Below are 19,104 nucleotides of genomic sequence, written 5' to 3' on the forward strand. Positions count from 1 at the left end.
TGAGCCATTTGAAAAGGATGTAAAAGACTCTTTATTTTAAATTAAATAAGATAAACAGAAGGCCCTCCTGTTGCTTACAAATCCGCCAGCATTTATAGTGTGAAACTCAAAATCATACTTCAGATGTAAAGCTAAATTTAAATAAGTAATAGCCAAAGGCTACACAAAATAATTTAATGTAGAATAGTCTCAACTTTATGGGTGTGAATTTAACTATTGGTAAGTGTAATGCAAGGCTGAAGATAAGATATCTTATAGTAACAACCTAGTAACATGGCCTTCAAGAGGCAGAATACGCTTTATCTTAATCTTTCCGAGTTGGCACACCATTGTTTAGAACGTTCACTTGGGATGGATGGGAGTCAAATGGAATTATCCCACAGGATGGCGTTTTTGCATCGCTAAGAAACACACACAAAAAAAGTTTAAATCCTAATGTTATAATTTAATAATCTTTTTCCTTTTCTTTACACATGAAAATCTATTAAAAAATTTGCTTCCTTTGATAAACATAGAAGTGCTATTCATATTATTCCAATGTTTTAATCTACAAAATGCATTACTAAACTTAAAATTAATTAAAAAAAAAATATGAGAAAGATTGTTTACAAGAAGAAGTGAAATTTTTCATGGGAAATGGAAGACAGGCACTCAGCGAGCCATCTCTGATAAAATGTACCAGAATTGTTAGGATTATCGCTTTCTAACTCTTTAGAAAATGAATCATCACCATCATCCATGTCACTAATTCTCTCATTTACCATGCGACATATTCTTCCGCTGGTAAATAATGCTTGATTGTTATAACAAAGTGAAGTCAAGTCTTTTTGAAATAAAAAGGGAAATATATAAGCGACAAAAGCAATGCAAACATAACAGAACCCCACATAGTAACCCTAAAAGACTCTAAATAGAAGTGAAATAAAGAATAAAAAAAGGATTTGAAGGGATATCAGAAACACAGATGTTTATATTATATGGTGAGTTAAAGAGCTGAGTTCTGTTTCCTTCCCTGCAACAACTGACACCAAAGTTAGCTAAAATGTAAACGATTCTGATAAACATATGTTTGTCAAGATACTAAAGCTATGTTCATATCAAAAGTAAGGGTCAAAAAAGGATTCAGCAATAGATGTACACTTGCAAAAAAATAAATAAATAAATAAATAAAAATAATAATAATAATTCTATATCTCCCATTCTACTAGGCCGATTGACGAAATTTAACTTGCGTTTTTTATGTCTCGAAAGTGCGACTTAGGATATGTATTAGATTGGGACTTTTCTGAGATAACTTACCAATTTTTTTCCATATTTCGATTCTGTGATTCAAATTATGCCTAAATATTAAATTTTATAAAATTTGGCGCAAAATTTTTGGAGAAATTAGCAAATTTATCTGGCTGTCTTTTTTTCAGTTTGTGTTAAGTATAATTCACTTGATGAACTTCTTAATATATGGCAACCCATTTTCCTTTCCCTTCCATTGTAAAGGACTGAAAAAAAAAAGTCACATCGTTCTCCTTTTAAATAATTTTAACAAAGTGCCTAAACTACATTTGATGTTATTATCGCTTTCAACAAATATGCCAAATTTCAAAACTCGCTAATATATAAATTCACGTATATCTTCGGAAATTTTGAATAAAAAATGTTATTTTTTGCAAGTATACTTAGAAATCTATCTACTTTAAGGTGATGGTAAAACTTTTATAGATTATAATTAAAAGTTGTTTTTTTTTTTTTTTTTTTTTTTTTTTTTTTTTTTTTTTTTTTTGAAAAATGTATAAAAATTATTTAAAAATATAAATTTTAAAAATAAATCATAAAAAATGGGTGAAATTCATTTGGAATGAACGTAAATTTCAAAATGGGAAAGGAAGAATCAAATAAGTTTAATAAAAAAAGAGATATTAATAAGTATATACCAAACTCAATTACCATTGAAGAGCTAAAATTTTGAGAAGCTAATTTTTTAAAAACTACTTGTACAGTTTTTACGAAACTTGGCAGTTTGGCATAATTTGAGTGGTAGAATTGAAATATAGAAAAAAAATTGGCATGTCATTTCAAAAAAAGTCCAGTTTTATGTCAAAATAACTATATTAGAACAGTGCTTTATATAAATCTGATACATATCCTAAGTTGTGCTTTCGAGACATGAAAAATGCAAGTTGAATTTCGTCAATTGGCCCAGTAGAATGGGAGATATAGAACCGACTTTTTTTTTTTTCTCTCACAGTGTACATATGCATCACTTGTGTCCTAAGCTTATTCTCTAGCTATGCCTGGCTCAGAGAGTTGATCATAAGGAATGCATGTATTGGATGCCCATCTGGTAAGGGTTAGCATTCTGAAAACCTCACTATAAATACATGCAAACTCATTTGCATGCTGGTGGTTAAACAGAAAGAGAGAAGTGACAGTAAGGCTTCCAGGCATATAAGCTGACTGGTTGTTCAAATTAAAGAAACTTCACATACTTCAACATATTTAAATTATTACATGCATATAATAGAAATTGTGTACTTCCGATGCTAAAGTGAATTAATTGCTTGTGTGTGTCAGAAAACATCTTTATCTTGGTAAGGCAAGAACATGCCAAGTCACATTTCTCATCAAGACTGCTGCAACTATGACAATTTCTTAATTTTGCCTTAAATTATTATTTTCTGTTTTAGTGGAATTGAAGTGGATTTAAATGTAAATAATGCTGTTGGAATAAGAAATACACAGTTGCTTGCAAGTTATGCTCGAAGTATATATTTACTAATCGTTTTATTGTATGGTTATGTAATAATTTTATATAATTTGATGAAATTTGTCTATTGAAATTTCCTTTAGTAATATTTAATTATTCTGAAAATTGTTTATATTCTAGAATAAAAATGTTATTTTTGCAGTAATAATATTTATTTTTAATTTAATTAATATTATTGAATGTTTTCAATTTTTTGTTAATTATTTTTTTAATAAAATACTAAATTTTGCAGTCTATATTAATTTAGAACATTGAGAGCTAGATTAGAATTCACATAATTATAATTCACATAAAACAAACATTTCCAGTAAATGCAAGTTTTTACTCTTCTTACTGATTATGAATTAATGTAGAGCTTATGTTTGAATTGGATTTTCGTATAGAGGAATTTTCTTCCTACAAAAATACTATTAATTAACACTTTTGTTTAAAGGAAACTATTTACCCATTCTGTTATAAAATCAGTACTGCTTCATTAATTTTTTTCAATTAATATAACTGATATACTAGTTTTTCTAGCATCTTTATTTCAGGATGCACTAGATGACCTTCAGGCTCTAAAGTGTATAGAAATCATTGTTTTTAAAGTGAAATTAATGAATTTGAATCTTGACAATGCAGCATAATATAAAGCCATAGCAGTCACTTCTATCTCTGCTATGCAAATGTCAAAATTAACCCTCTGGCTGCTTATCCCGCGATTTCCACGGGCAACTCAAATGTAGCAAAATCTGCTCATCCCGCGATTTCTGTGGGTATGTGTTTTTCTTCCTTTATTGATGAGCGCATCCTGTTTTTTTTTCCCATTTGACCACTGAAATAAATTATATACAGTATTAGACGTTTAGTTTACGTTTTAGACAACAAATATCGTTAGTTGCCCGCTAAATTGGGGCATTTGAAGGCACGTGGTATTACCGCTCAAACACGACATTTTGCCGCTTTTTTCTTACAGAAATGGCCGCTCGAAAACATTCAGCGATTATCTTAATTATTTAATTAAATTATTGAATTATTAATTAGATTTTTGATTAGATTAATAATTAAATTGATTATTAATTAGATTTATTAAATCTCGTGCAAAAACTGTGAAGTTGGACTTTGCCATGAACCCCGTTTTGAACTCTATCATACTAAACTGCATTTTTAATGTATTTTTCCCTCAGTGCTTTATATTTTCTTAAATTTTATAATTTTACCTTTTATATTATGGAATAAATAGAAATTAACTGTAATTCGACTGAAATTTATTTTAAAAAAATTTTTTTGGTGATAACATTTAAAAATTGGTATTTCTGGCAACTTAATTTCTCATGATACAAATCTGTATAAAAAATATTTTCTAGAAAGAAAAAATGCATTTTTCAATTCTACAATATATATAGATTTAAATTTTTCAACAAAAAAATTACACAATTTTTGAAGCGATTTCGGTCCACAAATTGAGCAGTCTAAGGGTTAACTCTTTTGTAGATTAATCTGCAGAGTCTGAATTAATTATGTAAATTTGCTTTTGCTTGATTTAAAATATCTAATAGTAAATTAAAGATTCTTTCATTCCTTTTTTTATTTTTCAGTGGATAAAAGGTTAGCTCCATTGGTGCTGCTTGTTAAGAAGTGGGCTCGATATCATGGAATAAATGATGCCAAACACAATACATTGTCTAGTTATTCTTTAGTCTTAATGATTATCCATTACCTGCAGTGTATGTATGTGTTTATATCAATGCTTAACTGATATTGTTATGTTGATTAGTGTATAAACTGCACTATAGATTAGACAAATTTTTGAGAACATTTACATAAAATATAAATATTCAGTTGAAGTGTAGTAAAAGCCCTACTATTTGTCATTTAAACTAACCAGAAGGCTGAAGCAGCCAGAACATTTTTAGAATTTTAGAAAATTTTTCCCCAAAAAATTTTGGTAAATTTCTGGGGGAAAAATTTCTAATGTCTTTATGGACCTCACAATACTATTTGCTTAATTAATACTATGCACTTAATAAATGCTATGCATTATCACCAAAGAATAAGATTTAGCACCAGTAATGGATATACAGGATGCCACAACACAATCATAATAAGTTCATTTTGTTTTAATGTCAATTTGCCTAATTGTTGATAAGCAAGTTTAATTTTCATAAAGAAGGTTATAAGTTCTAGTTTTTCCTTGCATTTTGAAAAAATTATTAATATTTATAACTTCATTTTCAACTTCCAGGATCAGCATCAACAAAAACCACGATACAGGACTTTGAAAATGGATAAACAATGGCAATGTAACATAAAAAATTATGAGTGATATACATTTTTATATGTTATATCCACAATATGTGTTTCTTTATATATGAGTAACTAAAGAAAGATCTTTTGTACTTCTACCAGAATGAAAGGTGACATCTCTGCCAACTTTCATCTTCGGCTGCATTTCATAATCAGATCAGATGTTGTACTGTCATGTTTAAGGCTTACAAAATAGGTTGCCTTTTAATAAAGTGATTCTTTTTATAATTTTAGAGCAAAATTTTCCCATTGATTTGTCTTTTTTAACATGAATTCTGTTTTTTATATGATTGACTATTTGGAATTTTCACGTATCCGGAATTTGTCATTTCTCAAGATTTCTGGATAGTCTGTAGTTATAGTGTGTAAATAGTTTGTGAACATTATATGATATGTTAAAAAATAACATTGTCTTTTTTGTTAAATAGGATCAAAATGCATTTTTTTTTATGCTTACCAAAACAAGGATTTAATAAAGTTCATTTTGGAAAATTTAGTTTTTCACTTTGGTTATTCAAAGTGCTATTCAGAGATTTACTGCTAACAAATTTATTATTTGTGTAAGATTTCAGTTAGCTTACTTGTTTTTCTTTTTAGAAATCAGCATTAAAAGAGTATGTAAGACTCTGCTTTATTTTCTGCAGTAATTCAATTTAGTACAGCCTAGTCTTCCTCCTTGCTTTATTGATAGAATTTGTTAATTTTTCTACCTTGTATTATTTTGCTTTTATTGACTTTTATTGTTTTGATTTTATAACATAAGTTTTATAATGAATTAATCCGTCTTAGTTGCTTGCTTTGTAATTTAGAATGGTAGACCAGATAAAAACTCTGCCTGCTTTTATAGATGCTTTATTGTTCACATAAAGAAAAGTGCAGCAGAATTATTTTTTCCTCGTACAATGAATTCTGCATTATATTCTCTTTTAGTTAATATATGGATATTTTAATTCATAAAACAAGACATTGTGTATCAGCATGTTAATCTGAAAAATATGAACATTTCTGAAGAGTTTTGAATACTTAAATATTTACTGCTGCTTTTTGTTGCCCAGCTGGTATAATGTTTAATGACCCTGACTGCTGTAGCGATGGGCCCGAGTATGAATATCGGAAAAGCATGGTAGTACCTGTCTGTTCCTTCACAGGAGGTAATGAATTGCTTCCATAATAAAATGGTGACACAAGGCGAATGGCTATTAAATAAAGCGCTCGCCCATTCACCCCCCCCCCCCGCCCCAAATGCTGCTTTTTGTCTTCCTTTGGCAATGGTGGTGCTGTTTTCTCTTTGGTCTCAACAGTGTATAATAAAAGTTTTTTTTTTTTTTTTTTTTTTTCCATCACTCTCAAAGACACTGATTTATCTTAGATATATACTCCAATCTGTTACAGTTTTAACTACAAGGTGAAACTGAAAAGTAAGGTGACTGATGTCATAATAATAACTGTATTATATATTTACATATAAATACCTCACTGTCCTTCAGAGTAGTTCCCACTGTCTACAATACACTTCTGACAACGTTCATACGAGTTCTAGAAACTTTTGAAAAAGTCCTCCTTTGAGATTGTGTCAAGTTCCTTAGTAACAGCAGCTTGAATGTCTGAGATGCTTGAAAATCGGTGTCCCTTTAGTGCCAATTTCAGTCATGAAAAGAGGAAAAAGTCTGATGCTGCAAGATTAGGGGGATAAGAAGGGTGAAATAACTCTGTAACCTTTTGCTGTGCGAGGAACCGTCTAACACACATTGCAGTATGAGGGCAGGCATTATCATGCAACAGAAACCACTTGTCTGATGCAGCAAGATGGGGGCGAACACGACGAATGTGAGCCAGGAGGTGCTTCATATAACATGGCATTAAAATTCACCATTAACCATTTGACCTTCCGATACGTATTCTTTATGGATAATTCTCTGTGCGTCAAAAAAAGGTAATCAACATTGTCTTAACCTTTGATTTTTCTAAAGGAAGCTTTCTCGATTTTGGCAATGAGGGACTGTGCCACTCCATGCTTTGGCGTTTTGTCTGTGGATCATACGCAAAACACCACGTTTCATCTTCTGTGGTGATTGACTGTAAAAACATTCATCTTTATCTGCTGCATTGAGGAAGTCACCATAGAAGTCCATTCGCTGCTGTTTTTGTTCATCGCTTAAATCATGAGGGACAAATGTCGCACCAGTTTCCATTTACTCAAATCCTGCATCAGTGTTGTTTGGACGGTTTCACAAGGAAGATTCAATTCGTTTGCCATTAATCAGACAGACAAATGGCAATCTTGCAGCAATAACTTTGTAACTCTTTCAACATTTGTTGTCGTTCTGCTCGTCAACAGTCTTCCACTGCGATGCTCATCCTCCACGCTTTCATGACCTTTACAGAAATGTTTGAACCACTGAAATACTACCTTGCGAGATGAAGTTTCTTCGCCATACACACTTTGAAGCGTTTCGAAGGTTTCCGTAGCAGTTTTACCCATTTTAAAACAGAATTTCAGATTCGTTTTCTGCTCCATTATACAATGCACTAACACCTTTCATGTTTAAGTGACTGTACGAACAAACACGAAACAAGAAAATTTAAAAATGGCCGTGAACTTCATTGCATACCGAAGATCGTAATGCGCATTTGTCAGGTCGTTGGGCTGTTCTCATTTTGGAAAAGATCTGACTTTTTGGTCTCACCTTGTATTTAGCATTATTGTAACAGTAATTCTTCCCAGAACTTAATCAGTGTAAGCTTCTTGTATGCTATCAGATATTTTATACTTTCCACTTGAAATAGTTTCCAACCCATATTACAATTTCTGTGTGTATTGATAATGCAGTTCTATAAAATGTCATGTTTCTTGATGTTTCTCAATTTTGTTCGATGAGATTTAGAATTTTCTTGCATGTTTAACGATATGAATTCATCTTTGAAATGCCCAATCAATTCACTTACATTATTTGGTTAATCTCAGGAGCTTGTAATTATACGGTAAATCCCTCAGTTATGTAAGCAGTATGTAAGTACAGAGGGTATTTACTCACATTTAGAATGATTTCAATGAAGAATTAAAGGAAAGCATATGTTTTGGAGTAAAAACTTCTGGCAATAATTTATTACTTAAAATGAGCAATGTATTTAGTGACTTTTAAATTTATTCTGCTTTCAAAATGTCACATGTAAACAAACTAGTGATTGAAAGATATATTTTTACGTGTTCTGAAGAGAAACATTTCATAATTCAAGAATGTTGTAAAATGTAAGGTATTAAAATTTCGAAATGCAAAATTAGCAACATTATTAATCGGAAAGGGAAAAACTGCAATCATTACTTCTAATTGGAAAGAAGACTCCAAGTGAATACCTGAAAAAGGTATGTAGTTCTTTTCCTGTTGTTAATCATTTCTAACAAGAGAAAAGCCGCTAGTGCCGAAATCAATTGCAGATTCCTAAATTACATCTCTAGCAACAATAAATAAAATAATAAACCAAGATTTACACCTTAACAAAGCTAAAAAATATAATGCTCACCAGCTTTTACCAAGGCATGTGGCTCAGTGCAGATTTGTAGAACCATATATGAACATCATTTACCAATAGTTAAATGGAAATAATTGTCACCTTTGATGAAGCATGAGTTTACCTAAATGACTGCAACAAAAAATGATCTGTTTATTATTGAAATCAAACAAACAAATGTGCAAACCTGGTTCTGTCAATATAAAGAAAGTTTTAATAAGGGGTATAATTCAATTTATGATTGTTGCAGAGTTCTCTTACAATGGAAAATTAAAAATGAGAAGAGTGGAACAAAATGTTAAAAGTCAACTGAATGTACTATCAAGAGAAAGTTTTATGTCTGATATTTGTGGAAGAAATTTCATTTCTTTATTCCAGCGAATTTCAAAGGGTGAAACTTCATCAAGACAAAGCAACAAGTCATACTTCGAAAAGTACTACTGCATTCCTTAATAAAAAATTGAAGACTGATATAGGTATTGTGTATGTACCTTTTGAACATATTCCTGCAAAGTCTCCTAACATTTCACATGTGGACTATTGGGCTTTTGGTCTCTTGAAAAGAGCTGTTTCTAAGCATAAACCCACCACAATTGATGAACTCTTGATAGTAGTGGAACAGGAATGGAAATCAATATCCCTGGAAGTTTTATGAAAAGCCCTTCTATCATGGAAACCACGATGCAGACTTATACTCCAGAAGAAAGGCTATCATATCAAGCATTAAAAGAAATATTCTTTACATTTTAAACATTGATTAAATGGCCGTGAAGTTGTTCTAAAAATGTGTAAATACCCTCTGCAATTCAAATTTTATATAAGTTGAATTTGTAAATTGCTTATATGCAATTTCTTATGAAATAATAATTATATGTATAGTAATATAGTATATGTGTGTGTGTGTGTATGCGTGCATGTGTGTAATATATGTATATATTCTTTACACACTATTATATTATAAATGAACATCATTTGGTTTCATGTTTTGAATTCATTTTAAAGGTAAATAATGAACATTACTGGTGATGAATGAGGTTACCATTAATTAAACTAGCCACATAAATATTAAACATTTGACTAAACTAACTGCAGGAATGTTGTTTGAATGCAAGAAGTAGGGGTCTGAAAGAAAAGGAATTGTTATAAGTCCCTATTTGTAACTGATAAACTTCAGTTTGAATCCTAAGCTTTTTGCACGCTTATATGACTGAAAATTTAAGTAAGTTGCATGTTACATAAATCAAGAGATTACTGTACAAAAAATTAAATGTAAATATGCATTACTTATAACATAGGATACAAATATGATAAAAAATAAGTGGTCTATACTGGATTTAGAGAAAAAATGCAAAATGCTAATAATTTCATGTATAAGCTGTAACTCTTAGTTCTGCAAGATTGAACACATGTTGTCTAGCTAGGGTTATAATGAAATTGACAGTGAAAATATTGGCCAGTTATTTGGTGATGAAAATCAGTTTGTATATATTTAATTTTGCCCACCTCTATATATTCTGATTATTTTAACTGTACAAACATAGTCAATGAATGAAGAATATAGCTTAATAAATTTATATCTTTTTTTATTTCTTAAACTTTTAATTTTTTAATATAATTATTTGCAGATGGATGTTATCCTCCTGTTTTACCTTGTCTTCAACGATTACAACCAGTAAGAAATTATTTTATACTAGAAACTTTTTAATGACAAGTTGATGTTTTTGTCAGAAGTCAGAAATATTATGTAAATAACATTAATTAAAACTTAAACTATAAAATAAGGAATGTGACATAAGATTTTCTCTCTTTCAGAAGAAAATTGTCATAGTGCATAATTATTAAAATCTTTGATGAAAATTGTATTGAAATTTAATTTAGAATGTGTTGAAAAAAGTTTCATATGTGTTTATTGCTGCATCTGTTACATTATCTCTTTCTATCTTTGCATGTATGTAAGATTAGGAGCATATAAAATAAAATTCAAACTTTTAATTTATAAAAGTCCCTCAAGTCTCCGTTTTTAATTTGATATATCAATATTAAATCTTTCTAAAGTGCAGCATTTTAAAATTAATCCTTATTATATGGTTCTTTTATAATACTAATGATATATATATATATATATATATATATTATGCAATGGCAAAAGTAAAAGTAAAATTTTTTATCCATTTACAATAAAATGAAAATTTTAATTAAACCAATAGTAATAAAATAATACTACCTCTGTTTAGAAATGAACTAACTGATTTTACTGATATCTCTGTTGAGAAATTAACTAATTTCTTTATTTTCTATATAATATCAATATTCGCTTAATTTTTTTTAACATCAGGTGCACTGATCTCTGCACTTACATTGCTGCTTCAGTATGTGGGTTATGATTGAATAAAGATGATAGTGTCCAAATCCATGATAGTATATTTATTGAAAGAAAAAAGTCTTGTCATTCTTCTGTGTTAATAATTTACATAAAATGTCTGTTATTTCATACATATATATATGTGTGTGAGTGTATGTATATGTGTATGCATATAATTTTAAAAAATATATAATGGAGTAATTTCTAATCCCGATATTTTGATCATTATTTATAAACATATTTTATTATGCATATACTCTAAAATTTAATAATCTTCCCTGAATAAAATCTTAAAATTCTTTTCTAACTTTATTAAATCAAATTATTAAAATTCAAAGAACTACTACCATAAAATCTTAATCTGATATCTTCATAAAACAGTTCAATACAATAAGAAAAACAGCATTCCATGTCTAAATTTTGAAGTAATTTATATCATTCATATTTTTTATTCAATGATCATCAAAACTTTTTTGTGTTAATCAGTGAATAAATTAAATGGCACAATCAGAATTGTAGTTTTAAAACAGAAACACTGCATATAAAAATTTAAAAACCATTGCACATATTTTACTGAATTTCATTTTACTGAACATATATATGAATTTTGTTTACTTTTGTTAGGCAGCTACATAGAGAATAAATAGCATTCATTATTAATAATCTCAATTACTTTTTCATATCAAAACTAAGTATACAAAAATATCTCATGTACAAGATTTGAAAACACTTTTTGTAAATACAAATTAATATCTGTAATGCTTAAACACTTTGAGAATTATTAAAAAGATTCCAAGTAAGCTTTGAATCCTGGTGGTTAAGTGCATCTTTAACGCACTTGTTAAATCACAAAAGATGATAGAGCACATTTTTTCATTCTTAGATATTGGGCAGAACATGAGAAATGTTTCATTAGGCATGCAGGGAATAAAATTTATTTTTTCTAATTTTATTTATAGATATCCAAATTTAGAATAATATAATATTATAATTTTATTCATGACCTAGATTCACTCATTGTAATAGACTGGAAAAGATCTGTAATGCATTAGAGATGGTTTATTGCGTAGATGTAACTTGGAGAGGTTTTACTGCGTAGATGGAAGGATAACAGACAGTCATACATTCATATAATTCGATTACTGTATCAAGCAATTTTTAGACACATAATCTAATTTATATATCATTATGAGCACAATATGCAGCCCACATATATTTAACTTTAGCTGATCTTTAGACAGTGGATGATGCAGAAAAATGACTATGCATGCAAAAGAAGCATGAGATACAGGGTCAGAAAGATTTCAGTTTTAACTGAAATCTTTAATCTGATTGGTTATAACAATGCAAAAAAGAATGATGCAGATTAATTTTAAAATGATGCCCTTTAGATTGATATGTTATAAATACTGATTATTTTTATGTTTGAAAAGGAAACGTCCAAATTAAAATGAAGAATATAAGAGGTCTACTGCCAATTAAAATTAGAAGTTTATTGTCATATTTTTTATCTTACATGTGTAGGTAAACGCAAGTTGGTCGTCATAATTTCTTTTTCCTTGAAGTTATGGTATCCCCATAAAATACTACTTTATATGATGCTACTCTACCCTCTCAAATAATAAATCCTGGCCAGGAATTTATGGAGGATATAAAGGTACTTTCATCAAACTGTTATTCTCTGAATGGTTTTAGCCGAACTTGGCCTGTTAGTCATAACACTGGCAGTAGTACTGGAGCTCAATTGATAAGGAAGAAGGAAGTCTGGTACACAAACCATTTCCAAGACTAAAAAATTGGGAAGAAGTACCAAGATGTGTTAAGTTGTTAGATTACCTGTAGATTTTAAAGGATCACTCGGGACCTTTTTTTAATTCATATTTAGTGCAGTGATTGTTGCCAACTAAAGCTGTATTTTAACGAATAAAATTTCATATAACATATTAGATTAGCAATTTTTTTTTTTTTTTTTCCCTGTCGTAGAATTAAATTCTGCTAACTGATCCATTCATTCCCATTAAAATGTTACTGGGCGTGTGTTGCTACGTACTTAAGCAGAAGTTGCTGGTGATAGCTCAGATTTCTTTAATGATAACCGTCGATCGGTATGGTATTTCTTTGTTTCTTTATGCTTGTAATTCAGAAAAAAATATTTTTCTGTAAATTATGCTTTCAGTGGGCTTGATGAAAATATGCGCGCCATATTTGCGGATATTTTTTCTTTTTTGGTGCATCGAAAAAATCAAGTGTGCATCTTATTCGGTGGTGCATGATATTTGTGAGTATATGGTATATTATAATTAAATTATGTTAAATACTAAAACTATACCCTTCTAAAGTATTACAATGATGCAAAAGAAAATGTAAAGGACCTGTAAGAACAAGTTTAGAATTTAAGCAAAAGTGAAGACAAGGCCAAAAATAAAATAAAATAAAACCTTTATTTTACTTTATTTCAGTAATTATCAGTGATTCAGATCAATGTAGGAGATCATTTTGTGCAGCCATTTACAACTTGTTTTGATAGTTTAAAAACTGTTTGATGTCAGGAATGTTGGTCTAACCTATCATTTTTATTAGAATGGTAAATTGAATTATTTTTGTCCATCCCCTGATCAGAGCAAAAGTATTTCAATCTGAGTGTTCTAATGATTGACCATTTAACTTTGACTTCTTCAATTTGCTTACATTCTGAATTCTCAACTTTTTCTTTTTCATTTTTGCAAAATATTGAAATTTATAATTTTACTATAATTTAGCTGCTAAAGCACAGGGATTCTTTTGATTCAGATAATATTTATACTTTTAAGATTTCTTAATTCCTTTTTTGATGCAAGGCTATATATATATGTGTGTTCGTGTGTGTGAGAATGATGATGATAATTTAGTTCTTTGCAGAAACTTAATATTTGATGAGTGCTTGGCTGGGAAGAATGTAATTATTTTGCAATCATGAGTAGATTGAGGTTAGAAGATCACTGAAAATATCAATTACATAGCAGGAGATGCCGGGAACTTTTGAAGAATCACAAAATCACTTGATAATCTAAACATATTGCTACGAAATGTACAGGCGTGGTAAGATGGCTTCCCTGCTAAACAGTTTTAGAGTTGCCATATTTGGCAAGAAATTGCCCATTTGGCGACAAAATTGGCGATATACCATGGATGGTTGAAGAACCTTCTAGAATGAATTCTTACCGGTTTAGCCCAGAATGTTCTCGAACACAAGCTGAAAGTATATAAACCCTGCTGGTCTGCCTCATCTAGAGTGCGAGTTAGTTAGCATCCAGTTGATGTCTCGTCTAGCAAGTCGATCCCTGCGGAGTCGATCGAGTTGACAGCCGGGCAACGAGTGCCGAGTGGGTCGTCGAGTGCATCAAAGGAGTCTGTTAGTGTATCGCGGTTAATGCATCGTCGAGAGAGTGTGTTGAGCTCTGGGAACGACTGAACCGAAGAGTAGGGAGCTGTACTCATATGTCGTCGAGTGCATCAGGAGTAGTACCGTGGAGAGTATGTGGAGTTCCGAAAACGACCAATCAGGGTTGGGAGCTGTACTCCGGAAAGCAGAGTTGGGTGCTTTACAGGAAGCTGTCTCCACCGTTATTGCCTGACAGTGTGAAGGCTGTGTTGTTGATTGTTCCAGCGTGTTTATAGTAGATCTTCGACGACTGTAAAAAGTGTTATTGGAGCTGTCCTGACTAATATTGGCTAAATAAAGTGTGTTTCGATACTTTATCAAGTGTCGTTGTTATTCATTCCAAATCTACGAACCCCATACGAACGTGAAGGAAGAAAATAATGTAACAGCTGGTGTCACAGAAAGAAAGAAAAACGAACAACTGGTGTCAGAAGTGGGATTTGCGAGTGAATGCCAGTGACCCGCCTGCAGAGGAAAGCCATGGCAGAGAAAATGAAGACTTTGATGGACATTTTAGCTGAGATAAAAGCCGGATACGTTATGATGAGGGCTGAAATGAAAACCGGACTGGCTGAGATAAAAGCCGGATATGATGAGATAAAAGCTGGTTATAAAGAGATGACAGCTGAGATCAAAGCTGGACTGAAAGAGATGAAAGCGGGACTGGAAGATAAGAAAGCCTGGCGAGAAGAAATAAATGCTGGCCAAGAAAAGGTGCAAGAGCAACTCCAACAGGTGAAAGTCGAGCTTCCGGAAGAAACTGGAGCCATAAAAGAAAATGTGGAAATGAGAGAAGTAGCATCTGAAGAATCAAAGGATGAAAAAATGAAGGAAGTAGCTAAATAAACTGTCTGAGATAGATCAAGAAATGAAGGATGAAACATCAAACGGGATTAAAGAAAAAGAACGAAAACATTAAGAAATAAAAGACGCGAAAGAAGCTTTTGATTCTCTAGTGCCTGAAGGGGAAGTGGGAGAAAGTGAAAATGCGAGTGTTAAATTCGTCGAAAGTGATAGTGAAATTAAGAAGTCACAGTTAGCAAGAATTGAACTATCTGAAAATGCATGTGATGCAGAGAGGGAAGAAGCTGAGGTAGAGCTTACGCAGGGTGCACCAGTATTGCAAAAAGATTCTCCCATTTCACAAACTGAGTATGTGTCTCCTAATACAAGTTGTACAGACACGAATTTGATTTTAAGCAAGGATACTTGTGTTTGGGAAGAATTGGATTCTGTTCATGGCTCTAATGTAAACATCGGAAATGGTTTTCAGGAAATAGAGGTAAATCAGCATGTACCAGCTGCTGAAAATACCGAGATGAACTGTAAGCATGCTGCGAATGAACTAAAAAGTGGGAACAAACTGTTTCAGATCTTCCTGTGGATGAAAAAGCTGAAAGAACTGGATCTTCAGATTGTGATATGCAAAACATAAATGTGTCCGAGAACTGCAGTGGAAAAGTATTTGACCTGGGTATAACTTAATTAAAAGACTGAGAATGAAATTCGTTCTTAACTTTGATTTGTATAATTTAAAATTGTTATGTGCTTAATTTATGTATATAACTTGTACATAGTGTAAATATTTGTTTCTTTAGTTATGTTATTTGTTTTATTACATTTTTTTGTATCGAATTATGCTTCTGACCAAGGGTTGTACTGCCTGGGACGTGCAGTCTTTGGGAGGGGGCAGTGCTACGAAATGTACAGGCGCGGTAAGATGGCTTCCCCACAAAGCAGTTTTAGGGTCGCCATAAAATGGCAAGGGAAGGCAGGGTTGCCATATTTGGTGAGAAATTGCCCGTTTTGCGACAAAACGGGCAATTGGCGATATACCATGGATGGTTGGAGAACCTTCTGGAACGAATTCTTACCGGTTTAGCCCAGAATGTTCTCGAACACAAGCTGAAAGCTATATAAACCCTGCTGGTCTGCAGTCAGTTAGTGTGTGTGTGTGCCTCGTCTAGAGTGCGAGTTAGTATCGAGTTGGTGTTTCATCTAACAAGTCAATACCTGCGGAGTCGATCGAGTTGACAGCCAGGCAGTCAGTGCTGAGTGGGTCGTCGAGTGCACCGAAGGAGTCTGTTAGTGTATCACGGTTAGTGCATCATCAAGAGAGCGTGTTTAGCTCCAGGAACGACTAAAACGAAGAGTCGGGAGCTGTACTTGTGTGTTGTCGAAGTGCATTGCGAGTTGTAGCGTGGAGAGTCTGGAGAGTATGTGGAGTTCCGAGAACGGCCAAGCAGAGTCGGGAGCTGTACTCCGGAAAGCAGAGTCGGGTGCTTTGCAGGAAGCTGTCTCCACCGTTATTGCCCGACAGTGTGAAAGCTGTGTCGCTGATTGTTCCAGCATGTTTATAGTAATATCTTCAACGACTGTGAAAAGTGTTATTGGAGCTGCCCTGATTAAATAAAGTGCGTTTTGATACTTTATCAAGTGTCGTCGTTATTCACTGAAAATCTATGAATGTGAAGGAAGAAAATAACGTAACAACTGGTGTCAGGAAGAGAAAAATGTAACAATATTTTTATTACTGGTTGATGATTCTATTAAATGTCATGGCACAATAGGGGCAATCCACACCCCACAATTTACATTTTTAGTAATGAATAGAAGTAGCCAAGCATCCATTAGCTAGCAAGCATAGGCAGACAGAGTGTAGTTGAATTGAAGCAGTATTTATAGTAAAATTTTTCTTTAATCTAAATGGCTGAAAACTATACGTAATGCAGAAAGCTAAGATGACATAATGCAGAATTAGTTTTCGACTATGACACAGTTTCGAAAAAGTTATTACTAATTTTAGAAGATGGAGGGAGAAGTATGCAAACCAAAAGAGGAATTAAGGGGCTATTACTAATTTGAAGTATAATTCAATGTTACATATTTTTTATCTTATATATCCCCCCTTCAAAGAGAAAAGCCTTTTGAGAAGAAAGCATTAGTGTGTTAACAAAGGAAGAAAAATTTTGAAGGAAAAACAAATAAATGGCTTCTGGATGTAATTAAGAAATACTGGAACAAAGTATCATTTTGTAAATTAGAGTCTAATTTTAAAGTTCTTGAGGAAATATAACTTGAATATCACATAATAAATTTTAATAGTATTTTGAAAGTCTCTCACAAAAATGTGTTATGTTGAATATAAAATGAAAGTATTTCAATTATATATTCATGGAATTCTAATAAAATTACTACTTATTTATAAATTCTAAAATAAAATCACATGCTTTTATTGTAGAGCAATGTAATAATAGATATACAAAAACAAAGAAAATAAAATATAACAAAAAACTTTGATGAAAAGGGGCAGGTCCTCTACAAGTAAATTAGCATAACAACTTGCTAATGGTGGTGAGATGTATAAATACAACTGATATAAAATCTTCTGTTTCTTATATAAGGTAACTGGCCTTCAGCATTATATGTGGAAAAAAGTCAAAGTTTTTATTTACTTTTATGGCCATAAAATTCTTTATAATAAAAAGTATAACTTTATAGTACTTATAATAAAAAACAAATATATCAAAGTGTAAATTAAGAGTAATTAACTTTTATAATCAAGTTATATCATAGAAAATTAGTAAACATAATTTTACCTACAATAATAATTTTAAGAAAAACTTTTAATTAAAAAGGAAACCAGATTGAGAGAAAAAATCAAATTTGAAAGGATAATTGTCATAGTTAAATTTAGAATCTTCATAATTATTTAGAAAAGGCCTTTTGAAATTTTCCGCACAATATTATAAATGTAAATGTTATGAATACATGCATTAATAGTTGTACACAATCAAAAATTTTAGAACTGATTCTCATACCATTTAACATCATTTCAGGAAATCCACATTAACTAACTGATGTACAGTTAGTAAATAAAGTCTGCGTACATCAAGAAAAGTAATATCAAACCCAAATTTTAGGTGCAAGAAGTTTAGTTTCTTAAAGTTTTATTTTTTAAATATTTAGTTTCAATAAGGGACTTTGAAATTATTTAACTGTAATATTTTCATATTTAATAATTTATGCACACTAATTTTTAAAAGATAAGTGGCCAGAAATCAAAGCCAATAAAGTTTGCGTACAACGCAAAGGAGGCAGGTGATTTCTTATCTAACTTTTAAACTTCAAATTTGAGAATGCAAAGAAGGTTACACTTTCAAGGTCATTGACCTCCGAAGCAAATTTCACGTTGATTGGAAGTTGCTATTTCTATTTTCTTTGACGAAAATGACAACCAATAAAGAAATTCCTTTAGTTACGAGACAACTAATTATTAAATTGAGAGATGAAGATAAAACTCTTCGTTATATTGGAAAACCATTTTCTAGTGTGCAAAGAGTTATTCAAAACTATCTTGACACTGGTAGTCTTGCTGTAAAACCAAGATGTGGGAGACCGAAGAAGCTAACGCAGAGAGAAGAAAGAAAAATTCTTTTACGAATTAAACAAAATCCTAAACTTTCTGCTGCAAGCATTGCAAAAGACATTTTTTTTTAACTAGCAACAAGGAAATTTCTCCTGAAACTGTACGAAAAGTGCTGCGAAAGTCCGATTATCATGGACGCAAACCTAGGTCTATGCCATACATTTCCGAGACAAATAGAAAGAAAAGAATTGCTTTTGGCAAAACATATTTAAACTCTTCGCAGGACTTCTGGAACAATATAATTTGGTCAGATGAAAGTAAATTTATAATATTTAAAGTTAATGGTCACCCTATTGTATGGAGAAAACCAGGAACAGAACTGAATCTGAGAAATT

At 31.4% G+C, this 19,104-nt stretch overlaps 1 protein-coding gene across 2 annotated transcripts in view; it reads left to right on the forward strand.

Annotated features, from left to right (window-relative positions):
• The window catches only part of LOC118190531 (poly(A) RNA polymerase GLD2-A-like), a 103,099-nt gene that overhangs the window by 61,529 nt on the left and 22,466 nt on the right, over nt 1-19,104 (forward strand). For both annotated transcript variants that reach the window (XM_035361256.2, XM_035361255.2), the window contains 3 exons: nt 2,682-2,758; nt 4,339-4,467; nt 10,183-10,229. In XM_035361256.2, the coding sequence (XP_035217147.2) occupies nt 2,682-2,758; nt 4,339-4,467; nt 10,183-10,229 (253 nt within the window). The remainder of the gene's footprint in view (nt 1-2,681; nt 2,759-4,338; nt 4,468-10,182; nt 10,230-19,104) is intronic.

The sequence above is a fragment of the Stegodyphus dumicola genome, chromosome 2 (assembly GCF_044657685.1).
Source record: "Stegodyphus dumicola isolate Sdum_Otavi_A_Nest chromosome 2, ASM4465768v1".
Taxonomy (NCBI): Eukaryota; Metazoa; Arthropoda; class Arachnida; order Araneae; family Eresidae; genus Stegodyphus; species Stegodyphus dumicola.